Source organism: Sinocyclocheilus anshuiensis, unplaced genomic scaffold (genome assembly GCF_001515605.1).
Source record: "Sinocyclocheilus anshuiensis isolate Anshui unplaced genomic scaffold, SAMN03320099.WGS_v1.1 scaffold790, whole genome shotgun sequence".
In the NCBI taxonomy this organism is placed as follows: Eukaryota; Metazoa; Chordata; class Actinopteri; order Cypriniformes; family Cyprinidae; genus Sinocyclocheilus; species Sinocyclocheilus anshuiensis.
Window position 1 is genome coordinate 52,151 of NW_015544171.1, and position 16,742 is coordinate 68,892.

At 36.4% G+C, this 16,742-nt stretch overlaps 1 protein-coding gene and 1 pseudogene across 1 annotated transcript; both read left to right on the forward strand.

Moving 5' to 3' along the window:
- The first annotated feature begins 620 nt into the window (after positions 1-620).
- Positions 621-3,521, forward strand: LOC107696000 (uncharacterized; annotated as a pseudogene).
- Positions 3,522-4,051: 530 nt separating this feature from the next.
- LOC107696004 (midasin-like) lies at positions 4,052-14,529 on the forward strand. Its single transcript, XM_016496134.1, has 7 exons — positions 4,052-4,074; positions 4,405-4,576; positions 4,798-4,868; positions 4,951-4,997; positions 5,445-6,942; positions 11,504-11,702; positions 13,765-14,529. The coding sequence occupies exons 2-7, from the start codon at positions 4,423-4,425 to the stop codon at positions 13,812-13,814; spliced, it is 2,019 nt and encodes a 672-aa protein (XP_016351620.1). The 5' UTR covers positions 4,052-4,074; positions 4,405-4,422; the 3' UTR covers positions 13,815-14,529.
- Positions 14,530-16,742: the final 2,213 nt, after the last annotated feature.

The following is a 16,742-nucleotide window of genomic DNA, read 5'->3' on the forward strand; positions in this document are numbered from 1 at the left end:
AGTGACACTGTTTTTTGTGGTAATGCGAAGGCAGGATGTTTCCTGTTCCTTTACGTTCGAGTGAAGCTTCAAACCTCTGCAACTGTGCAAAACCATACTAAACCCAAGTTTCCACTGCAACGCATGAATGTGATCCAGTTTACTGCAGCGATGGGCTGATAAATTCATCAAACTGAAAGTCATTTTGATTCATTAACATGGATGTTATCAAGAGTCAGACTGTGAACTTCTTTTAATATCACTCATGCAATTTCCATTTAAATTATTTAGATACATGGAAAATGTAAATTAGATAAAAACAACAATCTGTAAAGAACTGTGCTACAGTATTTGTTTGACATTCAAATGTATTGTATAGGCCTAAATGTACATGTTTTAGTTAAATGATCAAAAAATACCACAGTACCATGTAAATCAAGCTGCAAAAGTCCCAGTCACATTTTTGCCATGCATAACAATGTACCAAGAGCTTAGTTAACCACATTTCCCAGAGGCAGGAGCTACTCATAAATTGAAGCCCACCTCATGGGGAGGAGCTTCCCTTTGTTTTTTACTCATGCCATATACCATTTATCATTTATGCAGATATGAGAAAACGCATCTTGAATGATTGCCAAAACATGTTTTTGATTCATGTGATGCTACTTTTACAACTAGGATTCCAAGGTAATATCTTGGAGATTCTATATTATCATTTTTATTTATTATGAATTATGGTATAAATTAAATCTAGAATATTTGATATTTCCGTAAATACTTATAATAGTAGTTAAATTAATATATAAGTGCAGTTTCTAGTGGCTGTTAATTCATTGCTCTTTACAGATGCTGTGAGTGCTGGAATCCAGCGTGAGATTCAGAATGCAAGACTCCAACAGCCATTTACTTTACCTACAACTGTTCAAGTGGCTTCACTCGTGGTTACTGGGCATGGGAAGACCCTCCAGCATGTAGCAAGTGCCAATGGAAGCATAAGAGATCACATTTAGGCGACATGTGCACTGTGAGCTTGTACATACTTTATATAATTATGGAGCAAACGCGTTATAACTATTCTTGCCTTGCTGAAGAAAGTGACCGTCCAGGCCTTCCTCGTAAAACAGAGCTTCTGGTAACACTGCAAGTTCACGGTAAGAGGTATTTGAGTTTATTGCTAACAATGAATAACCTATAATGTAAAAAAAAGTAATATTTGAAAAAAAAAAAAAGATTAAATATTAAATTTAGTCACCCTTAGGTCTTACAAGATGTAGATGAGTTTGTTTCTTTGACAAAAACAGCTTTGGAGAAATTAAGCATTATATCACTTGTTCACCAATGGATCCTCTGCGGTGAATGGGTGCCGTCAGAATGAGAGTTCAAACAGCTGATTAAAACATCACAATAATCCACAAGTAATCCACACAACTCCAGTCCATCAATTAGTTTCTTGTGAAGTGAAAAGCTACTTGTTTGTGATAAATCCATCAAGACATTTTTTTTTACTTTCAAACCATTGCTAAAATACGTCTTCTATCCATAATATTGCTTTCTCCAGTGAAAAAGTCATTGTGTCTGAATCAGGAGAGAAATATGTAATGGTCAAGCACTGTTTACAAGCAAAAGTAGTCAAATATGTCGGTGGATTTTGATGTGACAACAGGGAATGTACTTTTTCAATGGAGGAAGCGTTATGAATTATGGCCTAGTATTTTGGCCAGAAGTGATGGTGTGAAACTAAAATGCCTTAATGATGGATTGTTTTCCTAAAAATATGCAGCTTTTTACAAGACTTTAATTGATGGACTGGAGTCATGTGGATGACTTGTGGATTATTGTGATTCTTTTATCAGCTGTTTGAACTCTCATTCTGACGGCACCCATTCACTGCAGAGGAGAAATTTAACACTAGATGTAATGCTACATTTCTTCAAATCTGTTCTGATAAAGAAACTCATCTAGATCTTGGATGGCCTGAGAGTGAGTACATTTTCAGCAAATGTTCATTTTTGTGTGAACTATTCCTTTTAATTATTCTCAGGACTTTTCTTACCATTTTTCCAATCCCTTATACAGATGAATCTGAAGAACAAGTAACACCTCCCAAAGTACTAGCTGGTAAGTCTATAAGTTAAGGATCTGTAAGGATAGTTCTACTTATTGTACTATTTTTAAGGCCATTATTAGTTTGTATTAATGTTTTGAATGTTATTTTACTGGTCTAGATCCATCTCTGAGAGTAAAGTTGTATAGGGGTCAGGCAGAGTCAGATGAAGTGCTTACATCATTATCTACCATCGAAGTGATGGCAGGAACCTCACTCAAACTTCACTGTGTTGCCCTTGATAACAAACACTGTGAGGTGCAGTGGGTCAGAGAAAACAGTACCCTCCCCTTGGACAAAATAACTGACACCATAGTACAGTGGAGTGAAATCAAAGCAGAGGATAGTGGACGATACAGGTGCTACACCAAAGGGACCTGCACTGACCAGGTTATCACTGTGGAAATAGAGGTCATCACATCGGGTGAGAACTTTTACACTTCCAAAAATACATCAACCCATTTTCAGAATCACATACAACACAGTCCATCAAGTCAGCATTTTGCCATACAGATGGATTTGCCTGGGCCAAGATCTTTGCAGCTTTTGCAGTGTCTGCAGTAGTTATCCTGACGGCCCATCTGGTGTATTTGTGCTACAGAAAAGGATGTAAGATCATGGATTCTGCTAACAGAGTCTATGAAAGGTAATGCACAATTTTATGTATAAAATTAAACATGATGAAACAGCAAAACATAGCAAATCTCTTTCATTAGCAGTATCTGGTCTTTTGTAGGGTTACATCCAGAAGTGCTGTGGTGATAAGGCCAATCGCTCAAGGTCTTTCTCAATTGATATTTTATTTTACTAAAATGCAATAATATATGTATATACACTAATTGTCAAAAGTTTGGAATAATTAAAATGTTTTATGTTTTTGAAAGACGTCTCTTATGCTCACCAAGGCTGCATTTATTTGATTAAAAATACAGTAAAACATTTAATATTGTGAAATATTATTACTTTTAAAATTAAATATTATTACATGAACTATTACATTCACTTTTTCTTTTTTAATATATTTTAAAATGTAATTTATTCCTGTGATGGCAACTGAATGAATTCATGAATTCATTACTCCAGCGTTTAGTGTCACATGATCCTTCGAAATCATTCTAATCTGATTATTTGCTGCTTAAGAAAAAGTTCTTATTATTATCAATGTTAAAAACGCTTTTTTTCTGCTTAATATTTTTGTGGAAACACTACCATTCAAATTCTGGGGTCAGTAAAATTTAAAATAAATAAATATAAAATAAATTAATAATTTTGTTCAATAAGGATCTATTAAAATGATCAAAAGTAACAGTACATTAATTCGCGGGCATCGCCGAATTGCAAAGAACTGACAGAAAACACGAGATGATTTTATAAATATTGTGAGCGGAAATGTTTCTCAGGTCGGTTTACCGTCATTTTGATCGTCAGGGATTTATGACACTGAGCAATGGCTCGCAAAACCTGAGTAAAACGAGTCTAGCTAATGACCTCTTCGATAGCATGCAGTTATGGCTTCATTTGTTTGTAGTTATGCACATATGAAATTAAACTTGTATATATAGCTACATTAACGCTACAGAATAGCCTACTTATCATTTCTATAGGCTATAAAAAGGCTGCTCCCAAAGTCACTAGACCTTAACGGTTTTTTATATATATATATTTGGCAACAAAATAAAATAAATAAAATCTCTAGACCACTTTAAATATTTACTTGATACGGATCGTGTGCGCCAATACTAATGAAATTAAATTACCCTCCCTGAGAGACCAGATACAGTGGAAAAAAAGTTATAGCAAAAATACCTACCATTTTATATTGCATGTGTAAATACACAAAATTGAAATAAAGTAAATACTGGTGTATCCTACTAACGTTTTACCTTTTGAACATGACAAGCCATAACGTTTTGACCCTCTCCGCCATCTGTAGTTGGAACCACGTGTCGGTTGCATAGCAACGGTTGACAACATTAGTCTCGTTTTGAACGGTAAGAAACATCACACCAGTACACCTGGCTAAATTATTAAATGTATATTGACTACCGATAACAAAGCAAGAAAATATGGGCTTGATAGCACAAGTGTTCCAATATGTCTTTCATTTTACAGAGGAAAAAAGCCAGTTTTTCTTTCATTTAGATGATTTTTAGCACGACATATGTATTGTCAATGTCACTATATGTGTATATCATGCAGTAAGGCTAAACGTCTTAATGAGAAAATCATTGCATTTAATTATTTTTCTAAGTATGTGGAAAACATTAGTCTACAACACCATTAACGTTTAATGAACACGTCTTTTCCCTAATTAAACTCAGACCTGAGAGCTGTTTAAGATGTCTGTTCCCTTCTCCAACACAAACCTGCGCATCCCTAGAGGCTTTGGGAATTTATTGGAGGGTCTTGCTAAAGAGGTGTTGCGAGACCAGCCTGAGGACATCCCTACCTTTGCTGCTCTCTACTTCACAACGCTTCTTAAAGCCAGAGAGGGTAAATGAGATGCTTTCCTTTGATCCTGATGTTTAATATTTTTTGATGACATATGAATTACTCATATATGAGTTAGTCACTTTATGCTTATGCAGTATGCCTTTGTCCAAGCCAAGGCAAAATTGATTTTGTTTGCAAGAGCTAGTATTATTAGATCACCTATATTGTCGATGCATGCTTGAAAATAACGAATGTACAAACGAATGCATGTTTTGTTTCAGAAAGTGGCCTAGACCCAGCAGAGTGGGGTGCAAAGTTGGAAGACAGGTTCTACAATAATCACTCATTTAAGGTATTTAAAAAAAACAAACACTCTTTGAACCTTAAGATTATACTAGTTCCTTCTAACATGGTGTTTGTTCTTCTCAAAACAGGGCACAGCAATACAAGGAAACAACATTTCACCAAAAATAAATACAAGGTCTGTGAATAAGGAAGTGTGATTTTACTCTTTCACTCCCCCTAAGTTTTCCAGATGAGAGAAACAGTCAAGACTGAAGTGAAGCAGTGTGAGATTTTAGATGAAAATTTAGACAATAAAACTGAAAATGACTCATAGGATTGCCTGCAGTTTTGGTATGATTTCCTTGATTCTGGTTGTACGTTCTTGCAGCGCAGCAGTTTTATAGCAGGATGAACCTTGGCGGGTGGCTCTCTGTTTCTGAGGCAGGGCTTCGATCATTTGATCAAGCAGAAGGCGGCTTTCAGAGGATTGATTGTAGTGTCAGAGCACAGATATCCATCTGGGTTGTACATTAGGATTAATTTATTACTCCTGTTGTAGTTGTTTGTGCTTTTATTTACTTACATTATCAATCACTGTTGCATATATAAAATGATCCTTGCTTTCTTACATGTCAATTTTCAGAAACAACGCTGGCCGTTCTGAAACTTTTGGAGACAATGAAACCATAAGCTCCCCATTAAAAGACCTCAACACTAATAATTCAGAGGACACTGAAGTAAAGCAAAAATATGAGTTAGATAAGAAGCTCGATGAGGAATCCGGTGAGACGGAACATGGACCTGATGTGGATATTCCCTATGTGAGTACAGCAGATGTTGACATATGTGCTCAAGAGCTAAAAGACCCCAGCCGGATTCCAGAGCAAACATCAGAGGTACTGAAGGATGATGAGGTTTTAAAAGAAGCTGTAGATATTGATATCTGCAGATCAGAACTTGAGCCTACAGCTTTGCCTTCCTTTGGTGGTCTCGCAAATGTGGATGTATGTGCTGAAGAGATAAACCACCCGTCTGAACCTACTGAGAACAACAGAGACTTGGAAAGCCCAAAATTGAATGAAGGAGAGTTTGAAACACAAGATGAATCTTTTGTTGAAACCCCTTCACATATTGAGCAGGATGTAGGCAAGCAAGCAAATGAAATGTCTGATGATGATGGTGATGATGATGATGATGATGATGATGATGGCCATACTGAAGATGATGAACAGAGAGTTTTAGAAATGGCTGATCATTTATTAGAAGACACTGATCCAGAAGAGAAGAGCGCTGAGCAGATTAATGTGGAGGAATCAACTGAAAGTACTACTGAAAACGCAGTTGAAGTAGAGCAGGAATCAGAGGAACATACTGAAGAAAAGGATGACTTACCAGACAATGAAAACCAGGAAGAGACTAATCATGACTTCAGCAGCACCAATGACTTTGTAGAAGATGCAGCCGATTCCACATCTGATATCAATAGTAGATCATTGATGGAAATGAAAGACACATACATTGACTACAGTGATGAGACATATGACAGTAAAAGTGAAGTCATAGATGTTCTAGATGAAGTGCACCATCACTGTTCTACTCATACAGGTGAGCATGAAGCTGAGAACAGCACTGATGAACAGAACACCTCTAAAATTATGGATGCAATGAAGGAGGAAACCCCAAAGCTAGTTAACGACAGTGAAACTGAAGTCACAGAGGACATGATAAGCAATGAGATTTTAAATACTGATGCAGTGGATGCTTCTGAGCAAGATCTAAACACAGAGAACGTAAATGAAGGGAGTGATCTTGACAGTGATGCTGAAGAGATGGATCTGGACATTTCGAACATGCCTCAGCAAAATATGGTAAAAACTGAAGATGAGGAGAATGATTTAACCCATGATACTGAACTAAAGGAAGATATTTTGCCTTCTGAAGCTGAAGAAGCTGATCCCAGGCCTTTACAAGGAGAAACAGAGGTTATCAGTGAAGAACATCTTACAGAGTCACAAGAACAGACTGAAAACACTGAGAATGAAGGAGATCAAGAGGATCAGTTGGAGGAGCAAAGGGATAAAAGTCAGGAATCGACACTTGAAAGTGAGAACCAGGAAAATCCTGACAGCATAGAACAAAAGGTAAGGGATTTTTGTTACTTTCTTTTCTTTTTTTCACCACCTTTTCATTTGGTAAACAAAAATATGGTATTTGTATAAAATAAATTGTGAAATATAAATGTAATATGTATGTATATGTATATATATATATATATATATATATATATATATATTAAACAGAAGCCACATCCTAGGGCCATGCAAATAGTCTTTTTTTTATTTTTTTATTTTGGCTTCCCATGTTTATGAAAAAATATTATTTTTATTATTATATATTTTTATTTTAGTTTTATTATTTGTACATTTATTTTGTTTATCATGTATTATAATTGAAGTTCATGGAAAGCCACTCAAAAAAAAAAATGCAATAAATCAATAAATGCAAGATGTTTCCAAAAATCTGTGAGTAATCATGTTAAATAATTGTGATGTCAATATTGAGCAAAATAATTGTGATTATGATGTTTGCCATAATCAAACAGCCCTACCCCATCCTTATCTGCAGACTATTCCTTTTATTGTCCCAAGTTAGTAAGTAAAAATAAAATCAAGGACTTGTCAGATCAACAGTATGGCTCTGTGTCTCTCTGGAGAACAGTAGTGATTGAAGATGTCCTGAAATAGTCCAGCTGGTGAGTGCAAGACTGCGAGAGGGTCAAAAAAGCGAAAAACTATACATACATCCTATATCATATAAACACTATGCATAGACCCAAACAAATGATTGCAACATTTCATAAAGAGATATTCAGAAAGGTTTAGATCTTTTAAACCAAGAGGTCAGAAGAATATCCATATGCTTCTTTAAAACGGTTCGAATGAGACCGATTTGGTGGTGTTTCCATGGAAACATTTTACCGACCATTTATCTGAGGGAGAAACTGATCTAGATTTTGGAGTTGTGTGATATTTCCAAAGAAACAGAATATGTACCCTATTAGCTGCTTCGCTTTTCAATCCTCGTCCAAAGTGGAGTGTTTCTAGTTCTGTAGGGGTTAATTAGAGACACACACACTTAAAGCAAAGCTCTCTTCTTCTCGCTCCAATGTAGGTCATCTAACTTGACCTATATCAACTCTTGTCCAATGACTTTATACGCTGTAGGAGGAGCAAGGGAATCGTGTAAGTGCTATTTTCAGGAACAATATTCATGGCTATCATCAATCTATGGCACGACTGTAAAGTCACCTCATCTTCTTCTTGGAAACTCAGTGTTTTAACACTTCGGTGCTCTGTGAACTGACTTCATTAGCTCCCAGCCTTACACCTCCAGCAGATGCCAAGAAAAGAGAACTGATACCATTACAGCACCGAGCTGCATCTTCTCTCTTTAATCTTGGTAGGGTAGGAGGCAGGAGATGCAGCAGTGTTCCAGAGAAATAAAGGGCAATGGATTTACTGTCTGTTTGTCTTATACTCTACAGTATATTGCCACAGGGTGGAGGAGGCACGGACTGTGTGGGACTGACTGAGATGTGGGGAGCTGTTTCTAGTATTTTCGTAGCTTATGATGATAGCCCTCAGGAATATTTTGGACTGTGAATATTTAAAGTTATGTTATATAATTGGTTTGGACCATGGTATGTCTCTTTTCAATCATTCTCTCCACTGAAAATCAAGTATCTCTGGTCCTATTTGTAAGAGGTGTCAGGAAAATGAGAATAATGGCGGTGTAAACGTCAGCATTAAACAAAATATTTGCAACGAGCAAAGAGCTGAGTGACTGTCAGAGTGATGATGCTCACGAGTCGCGCTCTCTCTCTCTCTAACGAGCAAAGAGCTGAGTGACTGTCAGAGTGATGATGCTCTCTCTCTCTCTCTCTCTCTCTCTCTCTCTCTCTCTCTAACTTAAACATGACCGCCTAAAGCCAGTGAAGAATATAGGGCGTGGCTATAATCTCTGAATGGATTAAGGAATTTTGGTAAATTTATGTATTTTTACTTCTTGTATTACATATTTGGTCTTAGCTGGGTATATGAGGACATTTGCATATTTAAAAAGTCAGTCAGCTTTCAGCAGCCATTTGTGGCCAATTGCCACAAAACTTTTTTGGTAAGGGTCTGAAAAAGCGTGCAAAGTGGTATTATAATAGAGAACAAATTTATATAAAATGAATCTAGTTATTGTGCATAAATTGGTGTTAACAAATGTCAGCTCTTGTTTTAAAATATGAACAAATATGTGAGCTCATGGGCTGAAGGTCCTTTTGCTGGTACCCCAAAATTATTTCTACTTGCTGTTTGTTTGTTACACATATGCAAAAGGATTGGGCAAACATATAATTGAAATGGACTGGTATAGAGTAGACATGGGAAAGGCTTGTGACAGCGCAGCTTCATTGGAGGTGATCCATGGGTAAGCATGTACTAAGCCTCAGAGGCAGCTGTAAAATGAAAAGATGCTTATTTATAGGGGAATTGTGGAACGCCTCTGCCTGTGGCCACATATGAGATATGTTGGCAAAATGCTTGGTTAATATGAAAAGGAGGCTGATTCTTAGTTCAAAAGTGGGTGGACATGCTCCTACCAGGGTTTTACAATGGACTTCTGCTCATCACCCTCACACAAGCAGTTTAAAGACTGCCAACCAGCCTCTGCTGAGCCATTTTACATATGCTTCCCCCACCCTAAGAATCTGAATTATATATTATTGAAGGATAGTCGGAGGAGAGGCGTATTCGTCCAAGGCATTTTGCCCTGTGAGGAGGTTTACGCTGTGTTGCACTTGCATAAGACGAGATCACGTTTATAAGCGTCTGCAATTGCGCGTCATGGATTGTCATATCGTAAGTATAGACCACTTTAATCGTTGTTTTGTTTTTTGATATTAAATGTATAGAATTAATAAATATATTCAGCTAAATTGTATCGGTTTGATAATAAATTGAAACATACTTTAACTTTCTCTTTAGGCTACTGATTTAGGACCGAGAAAAGCTGGACTTGTTTGCAAATACTTGTTTTTGTATTTCGAAACTTTATGTCGGCGGTAAATTCCATGTCCAGTAAATTTGGGAACTATTTATGGGTATATGTCTTTAGATCCATATTTTGTGCTCCTCATAATTTCATACTTTTTAACCGTTGACTCTTTATTCCTATGCAAATGAGTAAGCTTTCTACAGTTTATGCTTAAGCCATTAGGCTTCAAAGGATCCCAAATATTATTCTATATTATTAATATTAATAGTATTATTAGTATTAATTAGATTATTAAAATATAAAATCTACAAACTGTAAATAGTAGAAACTTAAAAAATGCGTACCGTCTCAGTGAATGAAAATTAATAATAAATAAGGTGGACTCTTGGTGGCGCTATATGTTTGTTTGTTACACATATGCAAAAGGATTGGGCAAACATATAATTGAAATGGACTGGTATAGAGTAGACATGGGAAAGGCTTGTGACAGCGCAGCTTCATTGGAGGTGATCCATGGGTAAGCATGTACTAAGCCTCAGAGGCAGCTGTAAAATGAAAAGATGCTTATTTATAGGGGAATTGTGGAACGCCTCTGCCTGTGGCCACATATGAGATATGTTGGCAAAATGCTTGGTTAATATGAAAAGGAGGCTGATTCTTAGTTCAAAAGTGGGTGGACATGCTCCTACCAGGGTTTTACAATGGACTTCTGCTCATCACCCTCACACAAGCAGTTTAAAGACTGCCAACCAGCCTCTGCTGAGCCATTTTACATATGCTAAGTTGTTGTGGTGGGAGAAAGCATATGGTTTCACAGCTTCAGGAAGACTTAATGAGACAAATAACATCACATTCCACCACACACACTGCTTGATGATGTGTGCTGACATGCTTCACAGAGCACAGGAAGCTGGTCACAGTTGGTCTTTGTAGCATCTGGGTGATTATGTATTTGAAATCATTGCATTTATGTTTCGGTTCATTTTATTTTCATAGGTTCAGGTAATAGGTTTCTTACACTCTTAAAAATAAATGTTCTTTATGGCTCTTTGAAGAACTTTTAACATCAATGGAACCTTTCCATTTCACATTAGGTCCTTTATAGTGGAAAAAGGTTCTTTAGATGTTCTTCACACTAAGAAAAATTGGTTCTTTTTGGAACTGTTCACTGAAAGGTTCCTATGGGAACCCAAAATGGTTCTTGCTGCGAAAACCCCTTTATTTGTAAGAGTGTAATGGAGAAGAGGAGCATTCAGTTGGAAAGACACAGTTTCTGTGGAGCTGATGGATAATGACTCATTGCAAGGGGGCTTAAATGGGCAGGAGATGCTAAACCCACTGTGGTGGTATACAAGAAATTAGAGCAGGGTTCTTCAAATCTTGCCCTGGAGGGCCAATGCGCTACAGAATTTATCTCCAACCCTGATCAAACTCACCTACCTGTGATTTTCTAATGATACTGAAGACATTGATTAGCATGCTCAGGTGTGTTTGATTAGGGTTAAAGCTAAACTCTGCAGGAAAGTGAATCTCGTGGGCCAGATTTGAGGAACCCTGACTTACAGGATAGTCTGAATCACTCTAAGCAAGAGTGAAATCAATACGAAGTACACCCAGTGTCTGTTTTGCTAAATTTATCACTTATAATTCATCATTCAGGAGGAATGCAACCAGCCACAAGAGGAAGAGGACATCATGGACATCCCATTGGATGACCCAGAGGCCAATAAGGCAGCCGCCAAAATCCAGGCCGGCTTCCGTGGTCATATGACCCGGAAGAAGATGAAACCCGGTGAAAAGCCCAATGAGGAGGTGAGCAGCAGTGGTGAGGCCCTCTACGGCAGCCAAGGGGACTCAGGTTAGTCACTGTCCCCAACAGTCATAGTCAAGAGCTAGACTCAACACCCATCCCACATGGTGCAGAGGCCGCCAGCTATTTTGATCCAATTCGATTTGGCAAGACCCAAATCAAAAGACCCAAGTCAAAAACCCTCACAAATCCTCACAGAATTTGGCTTCGAGATCTGAAGTAAACAACCAGAGCTTTGAACTTTAATGAGAGTTCAAGAGCGTGTTGATTCGCTATCTTTCTGTACTGTGTACCAAAGATTTTGAATAAAAAAAAGCAGGAAATATTGTGCCCATTATAGTAGGTGAGCCACAAAAGAACTCAAATTAAACTCAAATCAAATTAAAAATCCATCAATTATGTTTAATGAGTCATGTCTTTATTCTGAGTAAACATAATAAGACATGCTCAAGGGTGCATTTTAATTACTCTATGAGTGCTTTGGAAAATTATTTTCTTAATTAAGTAATTATTAATGAGCACATCTATCATTCTTAAAAGATTGCAGCCATATTAAAAGGCCATTCACCGATTTATAGACAGCCAACGGAGTCCACAGAGTCGCTCTGTAGTCTCTAATATCTCAGTTTGTTGAGACACAGATCTCTCAAATCTAATTTCTTTTGTGGGTGGTTTAAGCCTCCACAATTCCAGGACTCAATATTAAAGCCTCTCGCAGATTTATCCCCCCTTTCAATTTTCTTTCGGGTGATGTGTTTTGTTCTGCACAAAATTGCCTCATTTTCTAGAGATGCTGGATAAACAGTTTCCCCCAACTCAGTATGTATGCAAATGGTTCTCGAGCTGTTGATCCCCCGAGATTCTACTTTGAAGCAACAAATAGGCCAGTGTTGACGGAAAGACCATAACGTTAATGTTCTCACACCAAAGCCTCCATTTGAACTACCTTTATTGGTGTCGTCCTTTGAGGACGAACTGAGCAGATCTGGTCATTTGATGTGGAAAGTGGGGCAAGCAATGAGAATGAAGGTGTCCTTCCAACCTCCAGCCCAGGCCCTCTCCTTCAGCTGTGCCGCTCCACTCAACCCCACCTCTGTGCCGAATTTAGGCCTTTCCCAAGCAACATCAACCCAGTTCTCGGTTGCTAAGCATTTTATGTATGGAAGTGTTATTTTTATCCTCAGGTGCATCTGCATCGCTGAAACGAGGCTGTGCTCCGTTTTACTCGGACAAAAATAAAAGACCGTCTATGATCAACTCATATTCTGGCAAAACCGATCAACAAGTAATGCTCTGTCGCATACAGTATATTTTGTGAAGAATGCAAATGTAGCTATCAAGCACTGCAAAATACTATTTTCTTACTCATTGTTTTTGTCATGTTCCAGTACAAATATCTAAACATTCTTAAATCAAGGGCTTAAGATATTAAGTCTTATTTTATGAAAAAATGTATCAAAATAAAATGAGTTTATGCCTTAAACAGTGTCATTTTAGTGTCATTGATATACTATTATAGTTTTTGATAATTGATCATATTTTAAATGAGATGTTATTGTTATATTTTCTGTTTTTATTTAAATTTATTTAAAGTTGTAGTACATTTTTGTGTTTTAATATATATATATATATATATATATATATATATGTGTGTATATATATATATACAGTATATGTGTGTGTGTGTGTGTGTGTATGTGTGTCTATATAGTTTTTATCTTATTGTTTTAGTTTTTGGTTTATTTAGTTTTAGTTATTTTAGTACTTCAAAGAAAACGAACTTTTTTTATATTATTTCAGTTAATGTTTCTTTTATTTCAAGTAATAAAAAAGTTTTTATAGTTTTATTTAGTTTTCCTTAGAATTGGATTTATTTTTCATACCCCAATGACAGATATTTTTTCTGGATATTCTTTCAGATATTTTTCATGAATTTTTAGATATTTGTAATGGAAAACAAAACAAAAATAGCAAGTAAGAAATTTTTTTGTTTTTGCAGTGGGTGATGTTACATCATCGCCTTGTCATTTAGTAGTTTAGTTGACTAGACAGCTGTTTGTTTCCAAACCGAAGTGCAGTAAATCTAAAAAAAAGCATATTTCACAAACAGGGGGAACAGACGGAGTAGAGACAGACGCCACATCTGGACCAGAGCAGTGAAGGCCCTTCTCAAGGTGGACGGCTTATAGGACGCTTTCTCCAGGGATTTTTTTGTGTCCAAAAAAAGTAGTAAAATTAGGCTGGATATGTCATCTGATGTGTGAACTCTTTCTCTATTTTCTGCTTCTTATCCAGTCCGGGTGAATATCTGCTCCAGCATGCTTTTGCATCCCACAAAAGGCATCTGTATACTTTATATCTGATTTTTGTATAAATCGGAGAACGGATGGTGTAGAATTTAACACAGGCTTCTTCAGTCAGACAGTCAAGTAGACTTAAAACAATGCATCATGATTGAGTTTTCTCATTTTTGTTGCTTGATATTCCTTTCTTGTGGTAGTATCTATGTTAATGATTGCCTTGATTTGACCATGTAGCCACTATCACATTAAGATGTGAAATTTGTTTATCATAGAATGTTATCAGTTGTTTATAATTATGTTGACTGATCTGTTTGGTTTGCTACCTGTAATATGTTGAAAATGAAATCAGCGCTTCCAAAGCAGCATATGGCATGGCAAGATTGACTATAATTTATTTCATTCGGTTTCATTTGTAAAATGATCGATACTAAGTCTTTTAAGGTAGTGCGTATCATTAGAAATATAGAAATTGAGTTGTGAAAGCTTAATGAGTGATAGTCAAGATCACCTTGCATGTTGACATCAGCATCAAGCTCTGTATCAGTTGAAAAATGAATAAAAACTCAGAAATGTGTGTTGCCTGCATTGAAAATGATTTTGTGCAGTCGGGCTGATCATTAGTCTTTTGAAGTCCTTATATAAAGAGTCCGATAACAAACAGGCAGTTATATATATATATATGCAGCAGGAATAGAAATATTAACCTACACATCAGTCTCATTAGTCCTGCTGGAGCTTCTCACTGGAGGGCTCACAGCTGGAAGGCTGTGCTAATGAGACCTGGACAGTCATTTATCAAGGTCAAATTGCCAAATGCCCTGCGCTATACTCAATATTGCATGTCAAAACAGCATTTAGGCCTATAATGTCATTAACTGTTTTCGAATCTGTTCCAGTGTGTCGTTTTTTTTCCTGATAAATGTGCATGTGCCAGAGCTATAATGAAAGAAATCTCAAATAAATATGGTTTGAGAACATCATTTATAATATGTCTAATAAATAAACCGCAAGGTATGTGAGGAATTGTGGTTATACTAAAGGCCATCTCAACATGCATGATTTAGTAAAAAAAAATAAAAATTGCACTCACCAGGAAAAAATCCAGACAACTATGTTTTTATGGCAAATATAAATAAATAAATAAGTATATAAATACTGGACCTTGAAAATGGAATCTGCACAGTGTTGAGACTGTTAGTTTGGAAATGTAATAAATTACAGACTACAAGTTACCCTATTTAATAAGTAGTGTAACTATTTCAATCACTTTATTAATGTAACTAATTACATTTGATTACTTTTCTAAATTTCCAACAAATGTTTTCAACTGTTAATCATTTTAAAGGGGTCCTATTATGCTTTTTCACTTTTTCAACTTTAGTTAAGTCTGTAATGTTGCTGTTTGAGCATAAAAAAGATCTGCAAAGTTACAAAGCTCAAAGTCCACTTCCAAAGAAGATATTTTATTTACCGGAAATCACTTTTCAAAAACTACAACGAACGACTCGTTTGGACTACAACGCATATTTTCCGGGATTTGTGATATCACAAAGATCGACGAATGGGACGAGACCTGGTTGAGCTGCACTAGAGAAGGCAACGAGTGTTATCACTATGTCGGAGACACGCTAGCTTTCCCAAGGCAGACGAACTTAGAGGGGTTACAATCATCCGGATTTAAATCGTGCTCAAATTGATTTGATATTGAGCAATATTTACACTGAAGCTCGCAGGCAGCTATGGTAAGGAGCATGACATTTCCTGACCAGGTGCCGAGTGCTGCCAATCACAACACACACTGGCCCAGCTAACCAATCACAGCACATTTCGTATTTCAGAAGGCAGGCCTTCATTTGATACAGGAACTATTCGAGCCGTTCAGGCCAGACTTGGGAGAGAGGTGTTGTAATAATCTAAAATATGTGTTTAAAAATTATGTGTTTTTCGAACAACCTAGTATGAGAGCCTGTTCTAGTACACCTCCAAAACAAAATCAAGACTTTGTAAAAGAGCATAATAGGACCCCTTTAAAACATTTAAATCAGGCAGGGTTAATCAAAACTGATTACTCTCAAGACTTTCAAAATCCTTCTTCACTTGAATTAAGCATTATATTAATTTAATTTTAAAGCACAGCCACCACAAAATCAAACTTTAGCACCTCTTCCTACTTTGAGATTGTTCTGAGGTTAAATACAGATTCAAAATCATAAGATATAGTTTAATAGCTATGATGCTGTTTTTGAAATCAAATCTTTGCTCAGCTATACAACAATGCCTTGGAAAAAAACAGCTAATTTAAAAAAATAAAACATATACCTAAATTGGACATAAAACAGTTATCAAATAAGCATGCGTCCTATCCTAAACTCCTGAAACATTGGTGTCTCATATGCAATTTGGGAAAGCAATCAATTAAATCTGTGTATGTGTGTGAAAATATTAAAATGTAACCCCCTTTGTAATCATTAACATTTTCAAAAGTAATTAATTTAATTACACATTTTTCTCAGTAACTGTAAAATTACGGTTACATTTATTTTGTAATTAAATTAAATAATTCTGTTACATGTAACTAGTTACTCCTCAACACTGAGTCTGCAATACCATAAAACTTGTAATAACGAATCAGTGTCAGAATGAATCAGAATCATTGAATACCCAATTTGGTCCATTTCAAAACCAAAGCTATGACTTGTGCGCTATATTTAAGTCTTCTGATGTTGTACAGTTGCTGTTTGTGAGAAAAGGACCAAATTAATTATCAAATTACCAAATTTGCTCA